This window comes from Macaca thibetana, chromosome 20, assembly GCF_024542745.1.
Source record: "Macaca thibetana thibetana isolate TM-01 chromosome 20, ASM2454274v1, whole genome shotgun sequence".
Taxonomy (NCBI): Eukaryota; Metazoa; Chordata; class Mammalia; order Primates; family Cercopithecidae; genus Macaca; species Macaca thibetana.
The window spans coordinates 49,311,323-49,328,590 of NC_065597.1; the positions used below are offsets into that span (position 1 = coordinate 49,311,323).

A 17,268-nucleotide genomic window follows, 5' to 3' on the forward strand; every position below is an offset into this window, starting at 1 on the left:
AGCGGCTCCTTGCCGAGGTGCACTCGCGCTCCGGGCTCCGGGCGCGCCGGAGCCGCTCCTCCGCCGCCGCCCTCCCCGCCCGCCCGCCCCCGCGCGCCCCCCGCGCCCCCTGCGCCGCGCCCCCACCCCGGGGTTGGGGGGGCATGGGCCCGCGCCGCGTCCGCCGCCGCCGATCGCAGGCGCCAGAGCCCCGGGGCGCGGCGGGCAGCGGCCGCTGACGCGGGGCGCCGGCTGCCAACTTCGCGCGCGGAGCTCCCCGGCGGTGCGGTCCCGTCCCGGCGGCGCGGGCGGCATGAAGACGAGCCGCCGCGGCCGAGCGCTCCTGGCCGTGGCCCTGAACCTGCTGGCGCTGCTGTTCGCCACCACCGCGTTCCTCACCACGCACTGGTGCCAGGGCACGCAGCGGGTCCCCAAGCCGGGCTGCGGCCAGGGCGGGCGCGCCAACTGCCCCAACTCGGGCGCCAACGCCACGGCCAACGGCACCGCCGCCCCCGCTGCCGCCGCCGCCACCGCCGCGGGGAACGGCCCCCCTGGCGGCGCGCTCTACAGCTGGGAGACCGGCGACGACCGCTTCCTCTTCAGGAATTTCCACACCGGCATCTGGTACTCGTGCGAGGAAGAGCTCAGCGGGCTTGGTGAGTGCGCGCGGGCGGCGGCCAGCTAGGCTCCGGCTCCCCCGGGGCGGCGCGGCCACCGAGGCCCGAGTCCCGGACCCGCTCGCCCTCCTCCCGCCGCCTGGGCCCAGCTCCCGGCGCTCCGCCGGGCTGGGGGCGACGTTCCGGGGCAGGGGGCGCGCGCCGTTCCGGGGCCGGGGACCAGCGCGGGGGGACATGCGGGACGCTCCGCGGTGGAGAGGTGCAAGGCAGACCTCCTACCCTCTGCGGACGCCCCGCGGCTTTGGGGACGCTCCCGCGCCCCGGGAAGGCGCCCACCCCAGCTGCTGGTCAGAGGGGCGCGCGCTGCTTTCCGCGCCTCAACTCATCTCCACGCTCGCCCCCTCCTCCTCTTCCTTTCGCGGGGCACTAGATGCCCCCATCCACCCCGGAACGCCCCTGGGGGTGGGGGTGATGCATGGACTCCTGTTATCAGCCGCCCCTCCCGCCGCAGATCCACAGACCCGGGAGCCTTCCACCCCCATCGCCAACCCGCGCCCAACCTCTCAGACGGGAGTGGGGAGTGGGGGAGTCCACGGGCTCCCAGAAAGCCGCACCCGCCCAGAGGCACCCCTGTTGCCAGATGCCAGGGAGCCCTCTGTATCCTGGCCCCCTCCTGGGAGAGGCAGACTGGGGAACTGGGGACGGCTAGGCAAACTCCGGGTCGAGGAGTCCAGGAGGGCTTAGCTTAGCACAAGGCTCCCATTAGGTTCGGTGGGGGGACTGACTTTTCAGAAGGCAGATCAAGCTGTCCCCTTTGCGTGAACCCCCTCCTCTACATTCCAGAGGCAGCCTGGGCTGGAGTGCGTGTTTTGGAGGCAGACAGCCGGGCTGGGGCAGGGCCCAGGGGACAACTGCCCGACAGCCGGTTGTGCCACACAGCAGGTAGAGCTGGCTCAAAAGACGTGGTGTCTCAGAGGGGTGTCTCAGAGGGGTGTCCAGGCGTGGGCACCCTCCTCAGTGAATTGACCTCTTTCTCCAAGGTTAAAACTCGTCCCTGCATGCCTAGCTCCTCAGTGTGGACACCACATATGTGTGTGTGCTCAAGGGTGGGTAAGAGCAGACCTCCACCCTTAGTTTGCCCTAAATAAGCCAGTGGCCTAAGTGGTTTAGAGGGCAGAGGGAGGAAGCTGTGAAGCGAACCCAGTGAAAAGCTCCAGGCCTTTGCACAGGCTGCATCCTCTGTCTGGAATGCCCTTCCCCGCCCCACCTCCTTCTCCAGGGGCTCCTGGTCAGTTTCACTGGGACTCTCTGGATCGCCTTCCAAGTCGGGACACTGAGGAGAGACAACCTTGTGAGCTCCCCGTTGGAGGGAGGGTCTCCATCTTTAGATCTCACCATTGCATTGATCTGCCTGCCACACTTGGCGCTGCCTGACATTTTCTGGGGCCTGTTTTTGGTCACTAGCTTATAGTTCCTTCTCCCCATAGGATGTCACTCTGTGAGGGCCAGCCCGGTTGGTTGGTCTCCTTCACTGCTGCCTCCGAGCAGTGTCTAGTGCTTATTAGGTCAGGTCCTCAAGAAACATTTGCAGGGTGCATACTGGATGGGGCCTTGGGACGATGAACCGGAGGTTTCCTGCCGTGCTGCCTCCTCTGTCTCGCTTCTGGGGGTGCCTGACCAAACTTTTCTGTGACTTGAACCGGGCTGGCTGTTTGTCAGAGATACATGGTGTTTGAATAGGGACCTGCCCCTGATTGGTTTCACCCCATCAGACCCACTTCTGCTTTACACTCAAGACTCAAATGTTTACTGTGGGATGCAATTAAAATTACTCACTTCAAAAGGCATCTTGGCCAAAAGTCTCTGCCTTGCGCACAGCCCAACCCTAATCTCTCACACAGAGGCCTCATAACACCTTGTTGTCAGGAACATCTTCGTCCTTGGAGGTAGACATCTTGCTGCTGTACATCTTTCTCCAAGTTCAAGAAGGTGTTTCCAAGGTTCAGGAGACCCAACCCTGGGGACATACCACCTCTGTGCACACACCTGAAAATACAATGGTGCATCTCTGGCACGGGAGTGGCCCTGTCTCTACCTCTGTCGAGTGTCCTGGTCCAAGCTGGTCAGCTGAGCCTCTTAATTGTTTGGAGTCTCTCTTGGCTGCTCCCTGAAGGTCACGGTCCCAGTACTTGCTACAGTTATTTCCCTGTAGTTCATTCAGGGCTTGACTTGGGATATTTAAGTATTTCAAAAGATGATTAATTGAAAATTATTTTAAAAACAATGTTAGCTAACATTTATTGAGCCTTGAACGTGCACCAGGTCCTGCTGAAACTTCTCATCTCCTGAATCTTGTTGAATCCTGGCTGCCACCTTTGAGGCAGACACTTCTAGGGCACTTGCTTTTTCAGATGAGAAACTTAAGGCTCACAGGGGATTCTGGGAAGGGAGCTCAAATTGTCTTCTTGGGAACAGAAAGAAATCAGAGTGAAGGAATCGGGGAAGAGAATAGTATAGTTGAGGGGTCAGGGAAGTTGGCATTTTGGGGGGCTCAGTTAAGACCCTCACTCCCAATACTCTGTGAGTTAGAAATGCGGATGGTTAATTTGTTGGGTAAATAAAAGAAACCCACAGTTTCCTCTTGGTCACTGTGGGCTGGAGATCATCCCTCCCCCGAAATCACAATTTTCCTCTCTGAGAGCTTGGAAAATAGTTATCAGCTTGTCAGTGCTGGTGAGAAATTTGGGAATCGGAGCCAGCTGGGGTTGTTTCTGCAGCTGATCCTATAGTGCCAAAATCCTGCCTTCTCCACCACTGTGGTCTTGAAAGGGTGATAAGTACCTGGCCTCAAACTTTTGTTGCCATGACAACCTTTCTTCTGGGTTCTGTGACTATTTTATTTTTTTACTCGAAGAGCAAAAAAAAAAAAAAAAAAAAAAAAAAAAAAAAAAAACAACACCCCAATAGTCCCCTGAACAAAATCCCGCCATCCCAACCCCCATACATCAAGGCTAAACTTCCCTCCCTTCCATGACACTAGAGCAAAGCTTTCTTTCCTTCTGTGTGTTTCACGTGCACCCAAATGCAAACACCAACCAAGAGATCCTCACCGCTCTGTGAGAAGGAGCTGCTAAATGTTCCCTCCTCTCCAACGCCTGTTCGCCTGTTTGGTCATTCCTTTCTAGGCTCAGAAAAACCTCTCCCCACTCGGGCAGCCACAGGGAAACGTAATAAGCCCTTTTCCCACACTAAAAGTCTACAGCGTTCACCGAGAAAACTGCAGCCTGCCCTAAACAGACATACTTTCACCAGACCCTGGACAAAGAAACCTTTTCTCCTTGCTCCAAGAAGAGCACCCGTGTCCTTCCACAAACAGAAAGGGAAGCGTGGCCTCGACACAGAGTTACCCCAAGCCCTTCACACAAATTGGATTTCTCTTCTGGTTGAGATGCTGGGGAGGGGTTGGGTAGGGAGCAGACGCAAGCATCGTTCTGGTGGGTGTGGTGGGGGTGGCTGAGGAGAGGCCTGGAGGAGGGGAGAATGAAGGTCTAGGGTGGGGGCGACGGTGGGGCAGGTGGGGGGGCTTGTGCCAGCTGGGAGGACAGGCGACGTCCACACGCGTTGGACTTCATCCTGTATGCTTTTGAGCTGCAGGAAAAGGGTGGCTCGGGAAGACTGGGGGGAGGTGGAGGGGTCTTGGGGGACTTGCCAGGCTGGCAGGAGGGGGGTGAGATTAGAGAGAGAAGGGAGAGACCAGTCCCAGGGCTGGGTGACGACGGGGTGGGTGTGAAGCCAGAAGACCCATGCGGAACCCAGGCTGGGAGCCAACATGCCCCACACTGCGGTGACCCCTCCCGCAGTCCCAGAGATGCTGGGGCAGAAAGGAGCATGTTTCCTTCAGACTCGAAAACACCCTATCCCCTGTAGAACTGGTGGAAGTTCTACAGCCTCTTACAAGCAGCGTGGTTTCAGGCAGGAACCTCCCAGGGCTACTGTGTAGGTGGGGATCAGAGCAGCTAGCACCCACTGGAGGTGCAAGGATTTGGTGATGTAGGGCAGGGAGTGGGGAGCACCATCTCGGTGTGGCTGCCACCCCGGGCTGAGCCACCCACAGCCATCCATGTCTCCCACGGACTTCTGCAGCCATCCGTCCGCCTCTGCCATCACCCCCACTCCCCAGTTCATCCTGCACCCAGCATCCGAGTCATCATTAGATGTGGGGCACGGCACCGCCTTCCTGTCACTCAGAGTCAAGTCTCCAGCTAGCCTTCCCTGTACCTGTCTGGTCTTCCTTTCTTTTGAACAGAGAACCCCAGCTCTTCTGCTCAGTCCCCTAAATTATGCTGCTACAGTGTCACAAGTATGAGGACCCCTGTGATGTTCCCAACCAGGAGGTTTTTGGTGCTTGGGAGTATGTTAGTGTCATAGTCGATGGGTTTCATGTTGGGAGATTTGTTGGGCAAATATTTGCACAATGGAAGGCATTGCTCTAACTCCTCGACATTTTTTTTTTTTTTTTTCTGGTCTTGTTCTGTCGCTCAGGCTGGAGTGTGGTATTGTGAGCACAGCTTATTGCAGCCTCCACCTCCTGGGCTCAGGCCATCCTCCTGCCTTAGCCTCCTGAGTAGCTGGGACCACAGGTGTACGCCACCATACCTGGCTGATTTTTGTATTTTTTTGTATAGACAAGGTTTCACTATGTTGCCCAGGATGGTCTCAAATTCCTGGGCTCAAGCTATTTGCTTCCCAAAGTGCTGGGCCTCCCAAAGGGCTGGGATTGCAGGCGTGAGCCACTGTGGCTGGCCTGACAAGTATTACTTCCTTTCATCCGCATATAGCCCTATGAGGTGGGTGCCCTGGTTGCTCTCATTCCCAGATGAGTAAACAGAGGCACAGAGAGGTGAAGTGAGTTGCCCAAGGTCACACAGCTAGTAAGTGGCAAAGCTGGGATGTGTACCCAGGCGGGAGGCTCCGGAGCCTGGCTGTTGCCTGCTGTGCTGTGCTACCCCCCAGTCTCCCCAGTCCAGCTCACTCAGGGTCCCTTGGTTCCTCCAACCAGGCTCGTTGGGCAGAGCACTGCATCTGGAGTCACAAGCCCTGGGTTTGGCTCCAGGCTTTGATGCCAACTTGCTGAGTGGCTTTGGAGAAATCATACTCCCTCTCTCTCTGGTCTTTTCTTTCCTCGTGTGTAAAATGGAGTTTTGTTGAGTGTTTCGTGTGGATGATGGAGGTGACAGAGCCCTGTCCCGTGACCCATCACAGGGTTTGGGCCCAGATGGTCCAGGTTCCAGTCCTCATACCACTGCCGGCTGCTGTGTGGCCTTGGGTAGGAGTCTGCCCTCTCTGGGCCCCAGTTTCCTTGGTTGGGGCATGAGGATGATCCTATCTGCCCCACCATAGCATCATTGGGGTTGATCCAGATAACGTGGTCCCAGCACTTCACTGGCCACAGCCAGCACTTGGTAAATGGGACTTGCTGCCATCGAGTCTGTGGCTGCAGACAGGTTGCCCACGTGTCACATCTGAACTGTGTATCTGTTTGGTTTGGCCCTGCAGTGTTCACAGTGTCTTTGAATAAGTTGCCAACATTTGAATATGGAGCCACTTCATAGAAACATCTGGATTTATGGCGTTTCTTGAAAACCTGGCAGATGGAGTCTGTACTTCCAATGGGAGTGAGTGGAGCTGCTCCTTGCAGGAGTCCACGGTCCCCCAACCCCCACCTGTTCTGCCCCCACTTTACATGAATTGCCGCCCTTCCCCTCTAGGGGCTCAGGCCTCCAAACCTCAGTTTGGACGCCTGGTCCATTGGTCCATCCTGCCAACCGGTCAGTCAGAAGCCAGTGCATCCCACCTAGCCCTGCAGCTCCCCCTGCTCCTGGCCTTGACTTCATGGTCTGTTTCTCTACCCAGTGGCTGGAGGGTTCCCTGTTCCATTGGAGGCGGATCACCCCCGTTCTCCACTCTGGACCCTTCCTCACTCAGTCACAGTCGAATGCCTTCCAGGGACTGCCAGGAAGTCTGCAATCTGCCTTGCTGCCTCCTGCCCTTCCCCGCTCCTCTCCACCCCCACTCTTCTCCAGCCACACCGGCCCCTTTACCAGCTCTCCGACAGGCTGAGGCTTTTGTACTCGCTGTTCGTTGCCTCCAGGAACTCTTCCACAACACAACCCCGTGCAAGTCTCCGCTCAAATGTCCTCCTGTCTGTGAGGCCTTCCTGGACCGCCCCACTGGAATCAGCCGCTTCGCCGCCCGCCGGCACTCCCCTGCACCCTCGATGTCCCCACTGCTCTGATTGGGGTCATACCCACTGTGTATCACACTGGCTTCTCTCTATCGTCCATCTCCCTGCTGGGACGCTGGCTCCCTGAGGACAAGTCTTGTCCCAGTCACATCGTGCTGTCCCCAGAGCCTACATAAGCTGGCACGTCAATGCCGTAGGACTCAGTGTGGCAGCTCGTTCAGGTTCTGGGAGGCAGCACCGTATGACAGGGACCGAGTCTTCAGGAGGGACTCAGGGAACACCTGTGGAACGCACTGGGGCTCTGGGGACTTCTCAGGGCTTCTGTGGGCAGTGAGAGGCGGGGCTCTGTACTCCGTGCCTGTCATTCCCGTGGTTTGTCAGATGTTCTTCTTTCTTCCCTGCTCCCTCTCTTGGTTTATTTCCAAGGAGAGGTGTTTAATGGCATCCTGTGGGGAGCTCACAGTCACTCCCCCGTGTTTAAATTCTGGGGTGCCAGACTCAGAGCCATCTTGTGAGGATGCTGCAACCTCGGGCCTCTGCTGCCTTCAGGACGGTGCAGGTTGGGCTCTTTTGGTCCCAAGTGATGGAAACAAACTCGACCCCAGATAAGAATAAAAGGGGAATGGGCCAGGCACAGTGGCTCACGCCTGTAATACCAGCACTTTGGGAGGCCGAGGTGGGCAGATCACCTGAGGTCTGGAGTTTGAGACCAGCCTGGCCAACATGGTGAAATCCCATCTCTACTAAAAATACAAAAATTAGACGGGTGGTGGCAGGCAGCTGTAGACCCAGCTACTCGGGAGGCTGAGGCGGGAGAATTGCTTGAACCCAGAAGGCACAGGTTGCAGTGAGCTGAGATCGCGCCACTGCCCTCCAGCCTGGGGGACAGAGCAAGACTCCGTCTTAAAAAAAAATGGAAAAAATAAATAAATAAAAGGGGAGTTTATTAGAACAATGCTAGCTGGGCACAATGGCTCACGCCTGTAATCCCAGCACTTTAGCATCCCTTGAGGAGTTCAAGACCAGCCTGGGCAACATAGTAAGACCCCCATCTCTGCAAAAAAAAAATAAAAATTAGGTAGTGTGGTGGTGTGTGCCTGTAAGTCCCAGCTACTTGGGAGGCTGAGGTGGGAGGATCCCTTGAGCCCAGGCGTTTGAGGCTGCAGTGAGCTGTGATCATGTCACTGTGCTCCAGCCTGGGCAACAGAGGGAGACCCTGCCTCAAAAATAAATAAAAATAAAAATAGCAAAATGCTACAGCTGACAGAGTCCCCAGCAAAGGTGAAATCACCACCCCTCAGAGGTCAGAGCCAGGGCCACTGGGCTCCTGGAAGCTGGACCTTCCCTTGGATCCAGAGCCACCAACTAAAATCCCACAGGGGCCAGGCTGGAAACCTACGAGAGTGAGGTGAGGAAGGGGTAGGGGCCTGCGGGGGCTGGGCAACTGCTTTGTGGTTCCAGAAGGCTTTCTCACCGCAGGAGGGGGTGCTTGTGGGATGCCTAGTGGTCCATTTTTGTTCCAAACTCCCAGTTTTTATATGACATCTGTTGATTGTTCACGTTTGGCAACAAATCCATTTTTTTAAAAAGACATCTGATCTGCAGGTCAAAATCAAGCCCTTTCGAGGGGTGGGTAGACCCTTGTCCCATCAATTTGCAACTTCTAGGCCAGAGTTTTGCTCTTGACAGGATTGAGTTCCCAGCTCCCAGTTGTTTTTCTTTTTATGTAAAAATATTTGTAATAATAATATTTTATTTTATTATTTTATTATTATTACGTTTTTGAGATGGAGTCTTTCTCTGTCACCCAGGCTGGAGTGCAGTGGTGCAATCTTGGCTCACTGCAACCTCCACCTCCTGGGTTTAAGCGATTCTCTTGTCTCAGCCTCCTGAGTAGCTGGGATTACAGGCACGTGCCACTATACTGGGCTAATTTCTGTATTTTTAGTAGAGACGGAGTTTCACCATGTTGGCCAGGCTGGTCTCCAATTCCTGACCTCAGGTGATCCATCTGCCTCGGCCTCCTGAAGTGTGGGCAGTATGGGTGAGATGTGGAAGAGGACCTGGCCCCAAGCTTGCCTGGAGGAGGCAGGGTCCCCTCTCAGGGGCTATCCTTCTTCTCCGATGGCGGGGACTGGGAATGGGAGGTGATGGAGGTTGAGGAGGGTCAGTGTTTCTGGAAGCAGAGCTGGGGTGGGTGTTTGGGCTGGAGCTTGGCGAGGGCAGTGGCCGTGGTAGCCTTGTCCCATGTCCTGGCCTCGCAGAGCGTGCATCAGAGATAGCCACGGGAGAGGAGAGGAGGAGGAGGGCAGGAGACAGAGTCATTGTGAGGAGTGGGGGAGGGGGTGATAGACACAGGTTGGGTGGCACACACAGAATCTGAGAGGGACGCAGAGAGAGGCTGCAGGGGGGACCGAGGAGACCAGAGAGGGAGTGACCAACAGAGAGCAAGGCAGACACATACAGAGGGAGCGAGCTAGGAGAGAGACAGAGACACAGAGAGAGATGAGGAGACGCAGAGGGAGATCGAGGCACATGCGCCACATCGGGTGCACACCCGGACAGAGATGCAGAGAGCAGCAATGAGACAGAAACAGACAGAGACGGAGAAAGGGAGAAATATGTGGGCAGAGAAAGAGATACACGTGTGTGCACACACGCATGCATGCACAGACACACACAAGTGCACGTGCACTCACGCACAGGGAGGAGGGTGCCCGAGAAGCTGGAGAGGAGAGAGGCGAGCGAGGGGAGCCCGAAATAGCCCAGGGGAGGCGGCAGGAGCACACGTGGCCCTTCCCACCTCCCCGTGCTTTTTTCCAGGAAACCCCTACAGGGGAAGTGACTCTTTGAGGCCTCAGCCCTGGGGGAAGGGCTGTGTCCCATCCAGGCAGATGGAGAAGGTCAGACCCTCCCTCATCCGACTCTGCCCTCCTGTCTCCCTCTATCCCCCCAGTTGGCGGCAGTGGGTGGGTGCAGTGTTTGGAGGATGGGGGCTTCATTTCATCACTGACCCCTCTTCATGTTGCCCAAATAATAATAATGATACACTAATAATAACAACAAAAAGAAGTCTTATGTAAAGTGTGACTAGAAGAATACAAACATCTTAGGAAAACAGTGCTATTTTTATTAGTCATTCACACTCCAAGCAAACGTGGCATGTGGGAAGCAGCTTCTCCCTAAGTCAACTTGATTACCTCTGTCCCCTCTGGACATGTTTGTGGGGCTTCTGCTCCCCTTTGTCTAGGTCTGTGTGTCCCCCCTTCTCTCTGGGCTGCTTTGCACCCTGGTTTCTCTATAGGGGATCCTTTTCTGGAAGAGGGGACGGGAGGCTGAAACCCCCACTCCTCTAGCCCCTTGGACACTACTGGCCACACTGTCTGCCCCCCTCTGCCAGCCTTGTCCCAGGCAGCCCCACTTGGCCCGAGCCCCGCCTTGAGGGAGATCTTCTGGGTGGTCCTGGAAGGGGCACCGAGGAGGAAGATCCTCTCCAGAACACAGTTGGTTGGGGCAGGGAGGCAAAAGACTTAGACACGAGTCACTGCCTCTGCTTGGTGGATCTCTCCACGTGGGGATCCCACAGGCATCTTAGATTAACGTGTCCCTACCTAATCATCTATTTTCTGCCCTCCTCAGCCAGGCCAGGTTGGGCTATGCTGTCCCAGCTATCTGCAGCAATCTGCACACGTGGGAGGTTGCAGACAACCCTAGTGGACTTCTTACTCCTGTGACATGTCCATAGTAGGTCAGTGGGGGACTCTACTTCTTGGTGACCTCACTGGGTACCCGGATAAAGGATGCTCCATCTCTGAGTTTCCATGGCTGTCGAGGCAGGAAAGGGTATGAGTCCTTGCTTAGAAGTGGCATGTACCATCCTGCTTGCATCTCATTGGTCAAGGCAAATCACATGGCCATGTCCACCTTTTCAAGGACTGGAGAATTTCGGTCCTACCATGTGCTTAGAGAGCAGAGACCTGGGGCCGGCAGGATGGCACACAACTGTAATCCCAGCACTTTGGGAGGCTGAGGTGGGAGGATTGGTTGAGGCCAGGAGTTTGAGACCAGCCTGGGCAACATAGCGAGACCCAATCTCTAAAAAAAATTTTTTTTTAATTAAAAAGAGAAAGAAAGTAGAAGCCAGGGAACATTGATGACAGGTTGAACATTGGTGGCACAGATGACTCCCCCACACCCCACCCCTGCCCCTCTCTTAGCGCCATCTCAACAAATGACAGCTCCACCTTTCCAGTTTCTCAGGCAAAAGACCTTGGAGTCGTCTTTGACTCCTTTCTCTCTCTCCTCACAGACACAAACACACACTCATCCTCACACAGCTCATTTAATCTATGGGCATATCCTGCTGACTCTTTTCCCAAACACATCCAGAGTCCCACCATTTCTCCCCATCTCCTGGTCTGAGCCTGCACTATCTCTGGCCTGGGTGACTGCAGCATCCCACTCACTGATCATCCTGCTTCTGTTTGTCCCCCACTGTGCTGAGCAATCCTACTGCATACTGCTGGAGTCCCTCCACTCAGACCCTCCGGTGGCTCCCATGTCATTCCCGGTAAAGCCAATGTCCTCCCAGTAGCTACAAGACCTGCCATCACCTGCCCCATTACTCTCTGCCCCATCTCCCGTGATGCGCTTCCTCACTGTTTCTGCTGCAGCCCCACTGTCCTGTTGCACACACACCTCCAGGCATGCTCCTGCCCCAGGGCCTTTGCACGTGCAACTCCCTTAGCCTGAAACTCTTTCTCCAGATTTCCACCCCGTCACTTCCCTCAAACGTTCCTTGTGAATGAGGTCTTCCTTGGCCACTCTATTTAAAGTCACAGTCACCTCCCCACCTTATTCCACTACGCAGCTTGTTTTTTGTTTTTTTTTTCATAACACTTCTCCCTACCTGACATGCTGCCAATTGCTCGATCTACCTCCATGCCTCAGTGATGTGCAGCCCACGCTTTTGAGAATCACTGTCTGAAAATCAACTCTTTGTTTTACGAACAAGGAAATGCACGTCTCTTCAGGGAAAGACACTTTTCCAAACCATCCCCTAGTCCCTGGCAGAACTGGCACCAGAACCTGGAGCCCTGCTTTCTAGTTGCTGATCTTTGACTATCCCTTAAGGTTCTGCTAGACCTTGACCTTCAGTTTTATGACTTATGCCCTGTTGGTCAGAATAGCTGTTATTCAAAAAATGCCCACCCCAACCAAAAGCCAAATTTCCTGGGACTAGTAGGTAATGAACACTTGGGATGACTCAGAAGGAGAGGCTACAAATTCTCATTCCTTCTGTCATTCATTTTCATGAGCACCTACTCTGTGCTAGGCTTTGTCTAGCTGCGGGGGACTGTAGCAGGAAACAAGACGGATGAGGGTTTTAGTTTCACGGAGCTTCCATTCCAGAGAAGGAAGACAGATGACAGGAGGTGGTTTCTTCATTTGTGCATGTAACCTAAATTTATTAAGCCCTTACTAAGGTCATTGTGGATTCAGTGGGGTACAAAGCAGACAGTCCTTATCTTCATGGAGCTTGCATTCTGGAGACAATGAGAACAGATACATTGGTGATGGCGGCTTATATGGCACCAGTTGCAGACCAAAAATGACCCTTGGAACTTGGGATCAGGAAGCAGTTGGGCTCCTCTGAGTGGGTGAAGGCTAATAGGCTCTTGACTGTATAAGCCATAACCTTTTTGTGACTTTTGAAGCCTGCTTTACATTTTTCCTCTAATGGTGATGGAGTAGAATTTTGAGATGCAAGGCCATCTTTCCAAAAGGCACCAAACCCTTACCTGCTGGCCGAGTTGTTCCGACCCTTGAAGTATTTCCAGGATACCTATTTCTATCTTTAAAGATCTGTCCTCCTAGCTGGGTGCAGTGGCTCACGCCTCCAATCCCAGCCCTTCTGGAGGCTGAGACAGGAGGATTGCTTGAGGTGAGAAGTTCAAGACCAACATAGCAAGACCCCATCCTACAAAAAACATTAGCCAGGTGTGGTGGTGTGCACCTGTGGTCCTAGCCATTGAGGAGGCTGAGATGGGAGGATTGCTTGAGCCCAGGAGTTCTCGGCTGCAGTGAGTTGTGATCCCACCACTGCACTCCAGCCTGGGTGACAGAGTAAGATCTTGACTCTGAAAAAAAAAAAAAAAAAAAAAAAAAAGATTTGCTCTCCTTTGTAATAAGAGATCATTTGGAAGGATATTCTGGAAATTGTCTTGTCTCCTTTGGTATTCATTCATTCATTCATTCATCCATCCATCCATCACATCTGTTAAGCACCTACTCTGTCCCAGGTCCTCTGCTAGGCATCAGGTTCACTAGGTGAACTTCATAAATAAGGTTCCTGCCCACAAGGAGCATCCATTCTAGTGGAGAGAGAGAAAATAAATAAGTTAAACCATAGATAAATCAATAATTTCATATAGAGATGTAGTGCTTTGAATTCCATGAAACAGAGTCGTGAGGTAGCTCAGGTGGAGTTTTGGATACAGTGTTGGGGAGACCTTCTTTGACAAGGTGACATCTGAACTGAGGCCTGAACGACTTTAAGAAGGCAGCCAGGCTGGGCGCGGTGGCTCACGCCTGTAGTCCCAGCACTTTGGGAGGCCAAGGCGGGCATGGTGGCGGGCGCCTGTGGTGCCAGCTACTCGGGAGGCTGAGGCAGGAGAATGGCGTGAACCCAGAGGGGCAGAGCTTGCGGTGAGCCGAGATGGCACCACTGCACTCCAGCCTGGGCGACTCTGCCTCAAAAAAAAAAAAAAAAAAAAAAAAAAAAAAAAAAAAAAAAAAGAGGGCAGCCATAGAGTTCTTGAGGGAGTAGAGAGGAGCATTCTAAGCACAATAAGTTAGTCCTTGCTGATTGATCACTTTAATTTTCCACTTTTCTTTCCACTTGAGATAGGGTCTCAGTCTCTTGCCCAGGCTGGAGTGCAATGGTGCAATCACAGCTCACTGCAGTCTTGACCTTTCAGGCTTAGGTGATCCTCCCTTCTCAGCCTTCCGAGTAGCTGGGACTACAGGCATGTGTCACCATGCCCACCTAATTTTTAAATTTTTTTTTGTAGAGTTGGGGTCTTGCTATGTTGCTCAGGCTGGTCTTGAACTTCTGGGCTCAAGTGATCTTCCTGCCTTGGCCTCCCTAAGTGTTGGGCTGACAGGCATGAGCTACCACACAGTCCAGTTTTCTACTTAAGGAATTTCTTTTAAAAGGAATTGAAAGGAATTTTAAAAGGAATTTAAAAAGATTTAAATAAAAAGCCTCTGTTTGATGAGTTTCCTTTTCTCATTCCTGCTCCTGTGTATTTTGTGGGTTTTCTTCTCTTTCTATTGGCTTTGTCTTGCTCAAGTCTACCAATGGTGATATGGGCCCTGGTAAAAATTGCTTTCCAGACCTCCAGAGAGAGCTGACTGGCTTGAAACCTTTACATAGGATCTATACTGAGACTGCACATCCTCAGGCCCCAGGCCTGATTTGTTCTACCCTTCTCCCTTTTTTTTCTCCAGCCCAGGTCTTGTCATCTTAGTTGTTTAATTGCCCCCTTCTCCATCTTTAAAAAAAAAAAAAGCCTCATTACTCTTGTATTTATTGATTGTGTTTTTTCAAATTTTCTTATATATCCTAGTTTTCTTTTGTTTGACTTTTCTGAGGTTTGTTAATGTTTGCAAGTTTTTACATGGAAAATTTTGTTTTTTTCATAGTTAAAAAATTATGAATGCATTTAATGCTATGAGTTTGCCTCTGAGCACTGCTTTAGCCATATCCTATAAGTGCAGTGCTTTAAAATGCAGCACTTTCTTTGAGATGATTTTCTAAAGATTATGCAATGACAATTTTGTTTCTAAAAGTTCAGAAATTTTGATTTTATTACTTCATTGATCCAAAATTATTTAGTAGAGCATTACAAATTTCCCAGTATAGGCCAGGTGCAGTGGTTCATGCCTGTAATCCCAGCACTTTGGGAGGCTGAGGTGGGAGGATCACTTGAAACCAGGAGTTAGAGACCAGCTTGGGCAACATAGTGAGGCTCTGTCTATTAAAAAAATCCCAGTGCGGCCGGGCGCGGTGGCTCACGCCTGTAATCCCAGCACTTTGGGAGGCCGAGGCGGGCAGATCACAGGGTCAGGAGATTGAGACCATGGTGAAATCCCGTCTTTACTAAAATCACAAAAAATTAGCCAGGCGCAGTGGCGGGCGCCTGTAGTCCCAGCTACTCAGGAGGCTGAGGCAGGAGAATGGCATGATCCCGGGAGGCGGAGCTTGCAGTGAGCCGAGATAGCGCCACTGCACTCCAGCCAGGGGGATAGAGCAAGACTCTGTCTCAAAAAAAAAAAAAAAAAAAAAAAAAAAAAAAAAAAAATCCCTGTGCCTTGTCTTATTTGCTTAATTTTTTTTGTCATTAATTTCTAATTTACTGAAGGATAGAGAAAGTAGCCTATGCAATTTCTGCCTTATAATTTTTCCATAAATGTTTTATTTGAAAAAGCAGGTATATTCCCTGTGTGCAGTTTAAAGCAGTTTTATAGATAGTATTATTTAAGGGCTTTATGTTGTTATATATATTTTTTGAGACAGAGTCTTGCTCTGTCACCCAGGCTGGAGTGCAGTGACACCATCACGTCTCACTGCAGCTTCAACTTCCTGGGTTCAAGTGATCCTTCCATCTCAGCCTCCGGAGTAGCTGGGACTACAGGTGCATGCTACCACACCTGGCTAATTAAAAAAAATTTTTTTTGGTAGAGATGAGGTCTCACTATGTTGCCAAGGCTGGTCTCAAACTATTGGCCTCAAGCAATCTTCCCACCTCAGCCTCCCAAAGTGCTAGGATTACAAGTGTGAGTCACTGCACCCGGCCTCTAAATTGTTATTTATTTATCTTTACTCTCTTTATCTGCCAAAAACTGGGTGAGGTAGGTTAATCTCTTTCTCTTCAATAGGATTCTTCCCCTTTTTACTTGAATTTCTGATAGTTTTTGTTTTCATAAAAAAGTTTGAGTCTATGTTATTCATCACAAGAAGATTCTTGACAGTTATATTTTCATTGTGGAATTGTGGATTTTATCTTTTGTCAAGATAAAATGGCTATTTTCCCCCAGCGAATGCTTTTTACTTTGCATTCTATTTTTTCATATTTTAATATTGCTATCCCTGCTTTCTTTCGATTGTATTCCCTTGATATATTTCTTACTAGACTTTTTATTTTAACTTTTCCATGTCTTTTTGTTAGGTGAATATCTGGTAAGAACATAGAGTTAGCCTTATTTACTTATTTTTTGGTACAACCCGAGGGTCTTAACCAAATACTATTTACTTCAATAACAAATACACTTGGTCTCACTTCTTTCACTTCTTTCTTTTGGTTGAATGTTTTCGATTTTTAGTTTTTTTTTTTTTAATCTTTCACTACATAGATTAGGTTTTGCTTCTTTTCTTCTCTACTAATGATTTAAAAAGCATACATACTGATGTTAATTCTGTTTTTAATACTTGGACTTCCATTTTTGTTATAATTATGAAGAACAAAACAGCATATATTGCGTATTTCCTGGTAGGATGAGAAAATTAGTTGCTCTTGAATTCTGTTTTTTATTCATAAATGCCACAATCATTGCAACTTAATTCTGTGCTTAACTGGTTTCATGGCTAATTGCAAGTCCTTTTTGTAAACTTTCCCCCTTTTTTATTCATATGGGGGAATACATTTTGAATGCTAGACATGATGGTCTATGCCTGGTCACCGTCTATGTGCTGGGTCCCATGATGGAAGCTGGATTCAGTGAAGAGGATGACTAGGTTCCTGTCCTCATGGAACTTCCAGTCGCCTTTGTGCTCATGCGCATGTGTGTCTGTGTGCGTGTGCGTGATACACAAAGCAGCAAACTTTTCCCTCTCTGAGCAGGTGGCATCTGAGTGAGACTGGAAGACTGAGAGGAAGCCGGCCACAGGTGATCAGAGGAAGCCGTGTCCAGGCAGAGGACATGGCAGGTGCAAAGGCTTTGCACAGGCTTTGTGCAGGGATAGAGCGGGGCGAGTTTGAGGAGCAAGGACAAGCCTGATGCGCCAGAGTGCAGTGAACCCGGGAGTCAGGGAGTGGTGATGTGAGACCGGAAGCAGAGGCGGGCCACGAAGACTGGACTTCCGGCCGGGCTTGGTGGCTCAAGCCTGTAATCCCAGCACTTTGGGAGGCCAAGGCGGGTGGATCACGAGGTCAGGAGCTTGAGACCATCCTGGCTAACACGGTGAAACCCCGTCTCTACTAAAAATACGAAAAATTAGCCGGGCGTGGTGGCACGCAGCTGTAATCCCAGCTACTCGGGAGCCTGAGGCAGGAGAATCGCTTGAACTTGGGAGGCGGAGCTTGCAAGTGAGCTGAGATCGCGCCGCTGCACTCCATCCTGGGCGACAGAAGGAGACTCCGTCTC

At 51.8% G+C, this 17,268-nt stretch overlaps 1 protein-coding gene across 3 annotated transcripts in view; it reads left to right on the forward strand.

The window, feature by feature from the left end:
• The first annotated feature begins 292 nt into the window (after window positions 1–292).
• The window catches only part of GSG1L (GSG1 like), a 272,422-nt gene continuing 255,446 nt past the window's right edge, over window positions 293–17,268 (forward strand). For all 3 annotated transcript variants that reach the window (XM_050773981.1, XM_050773982.1, XM_050773983.1), the window contains exon 1: window positions 293–635. In XM_050773981.1, the coding sequence (XP_050629938.1) occupies window positions 293–635 (343 nt within the window). The remainder of the gene's footprint in view (window positions 636–17,268) is intronic.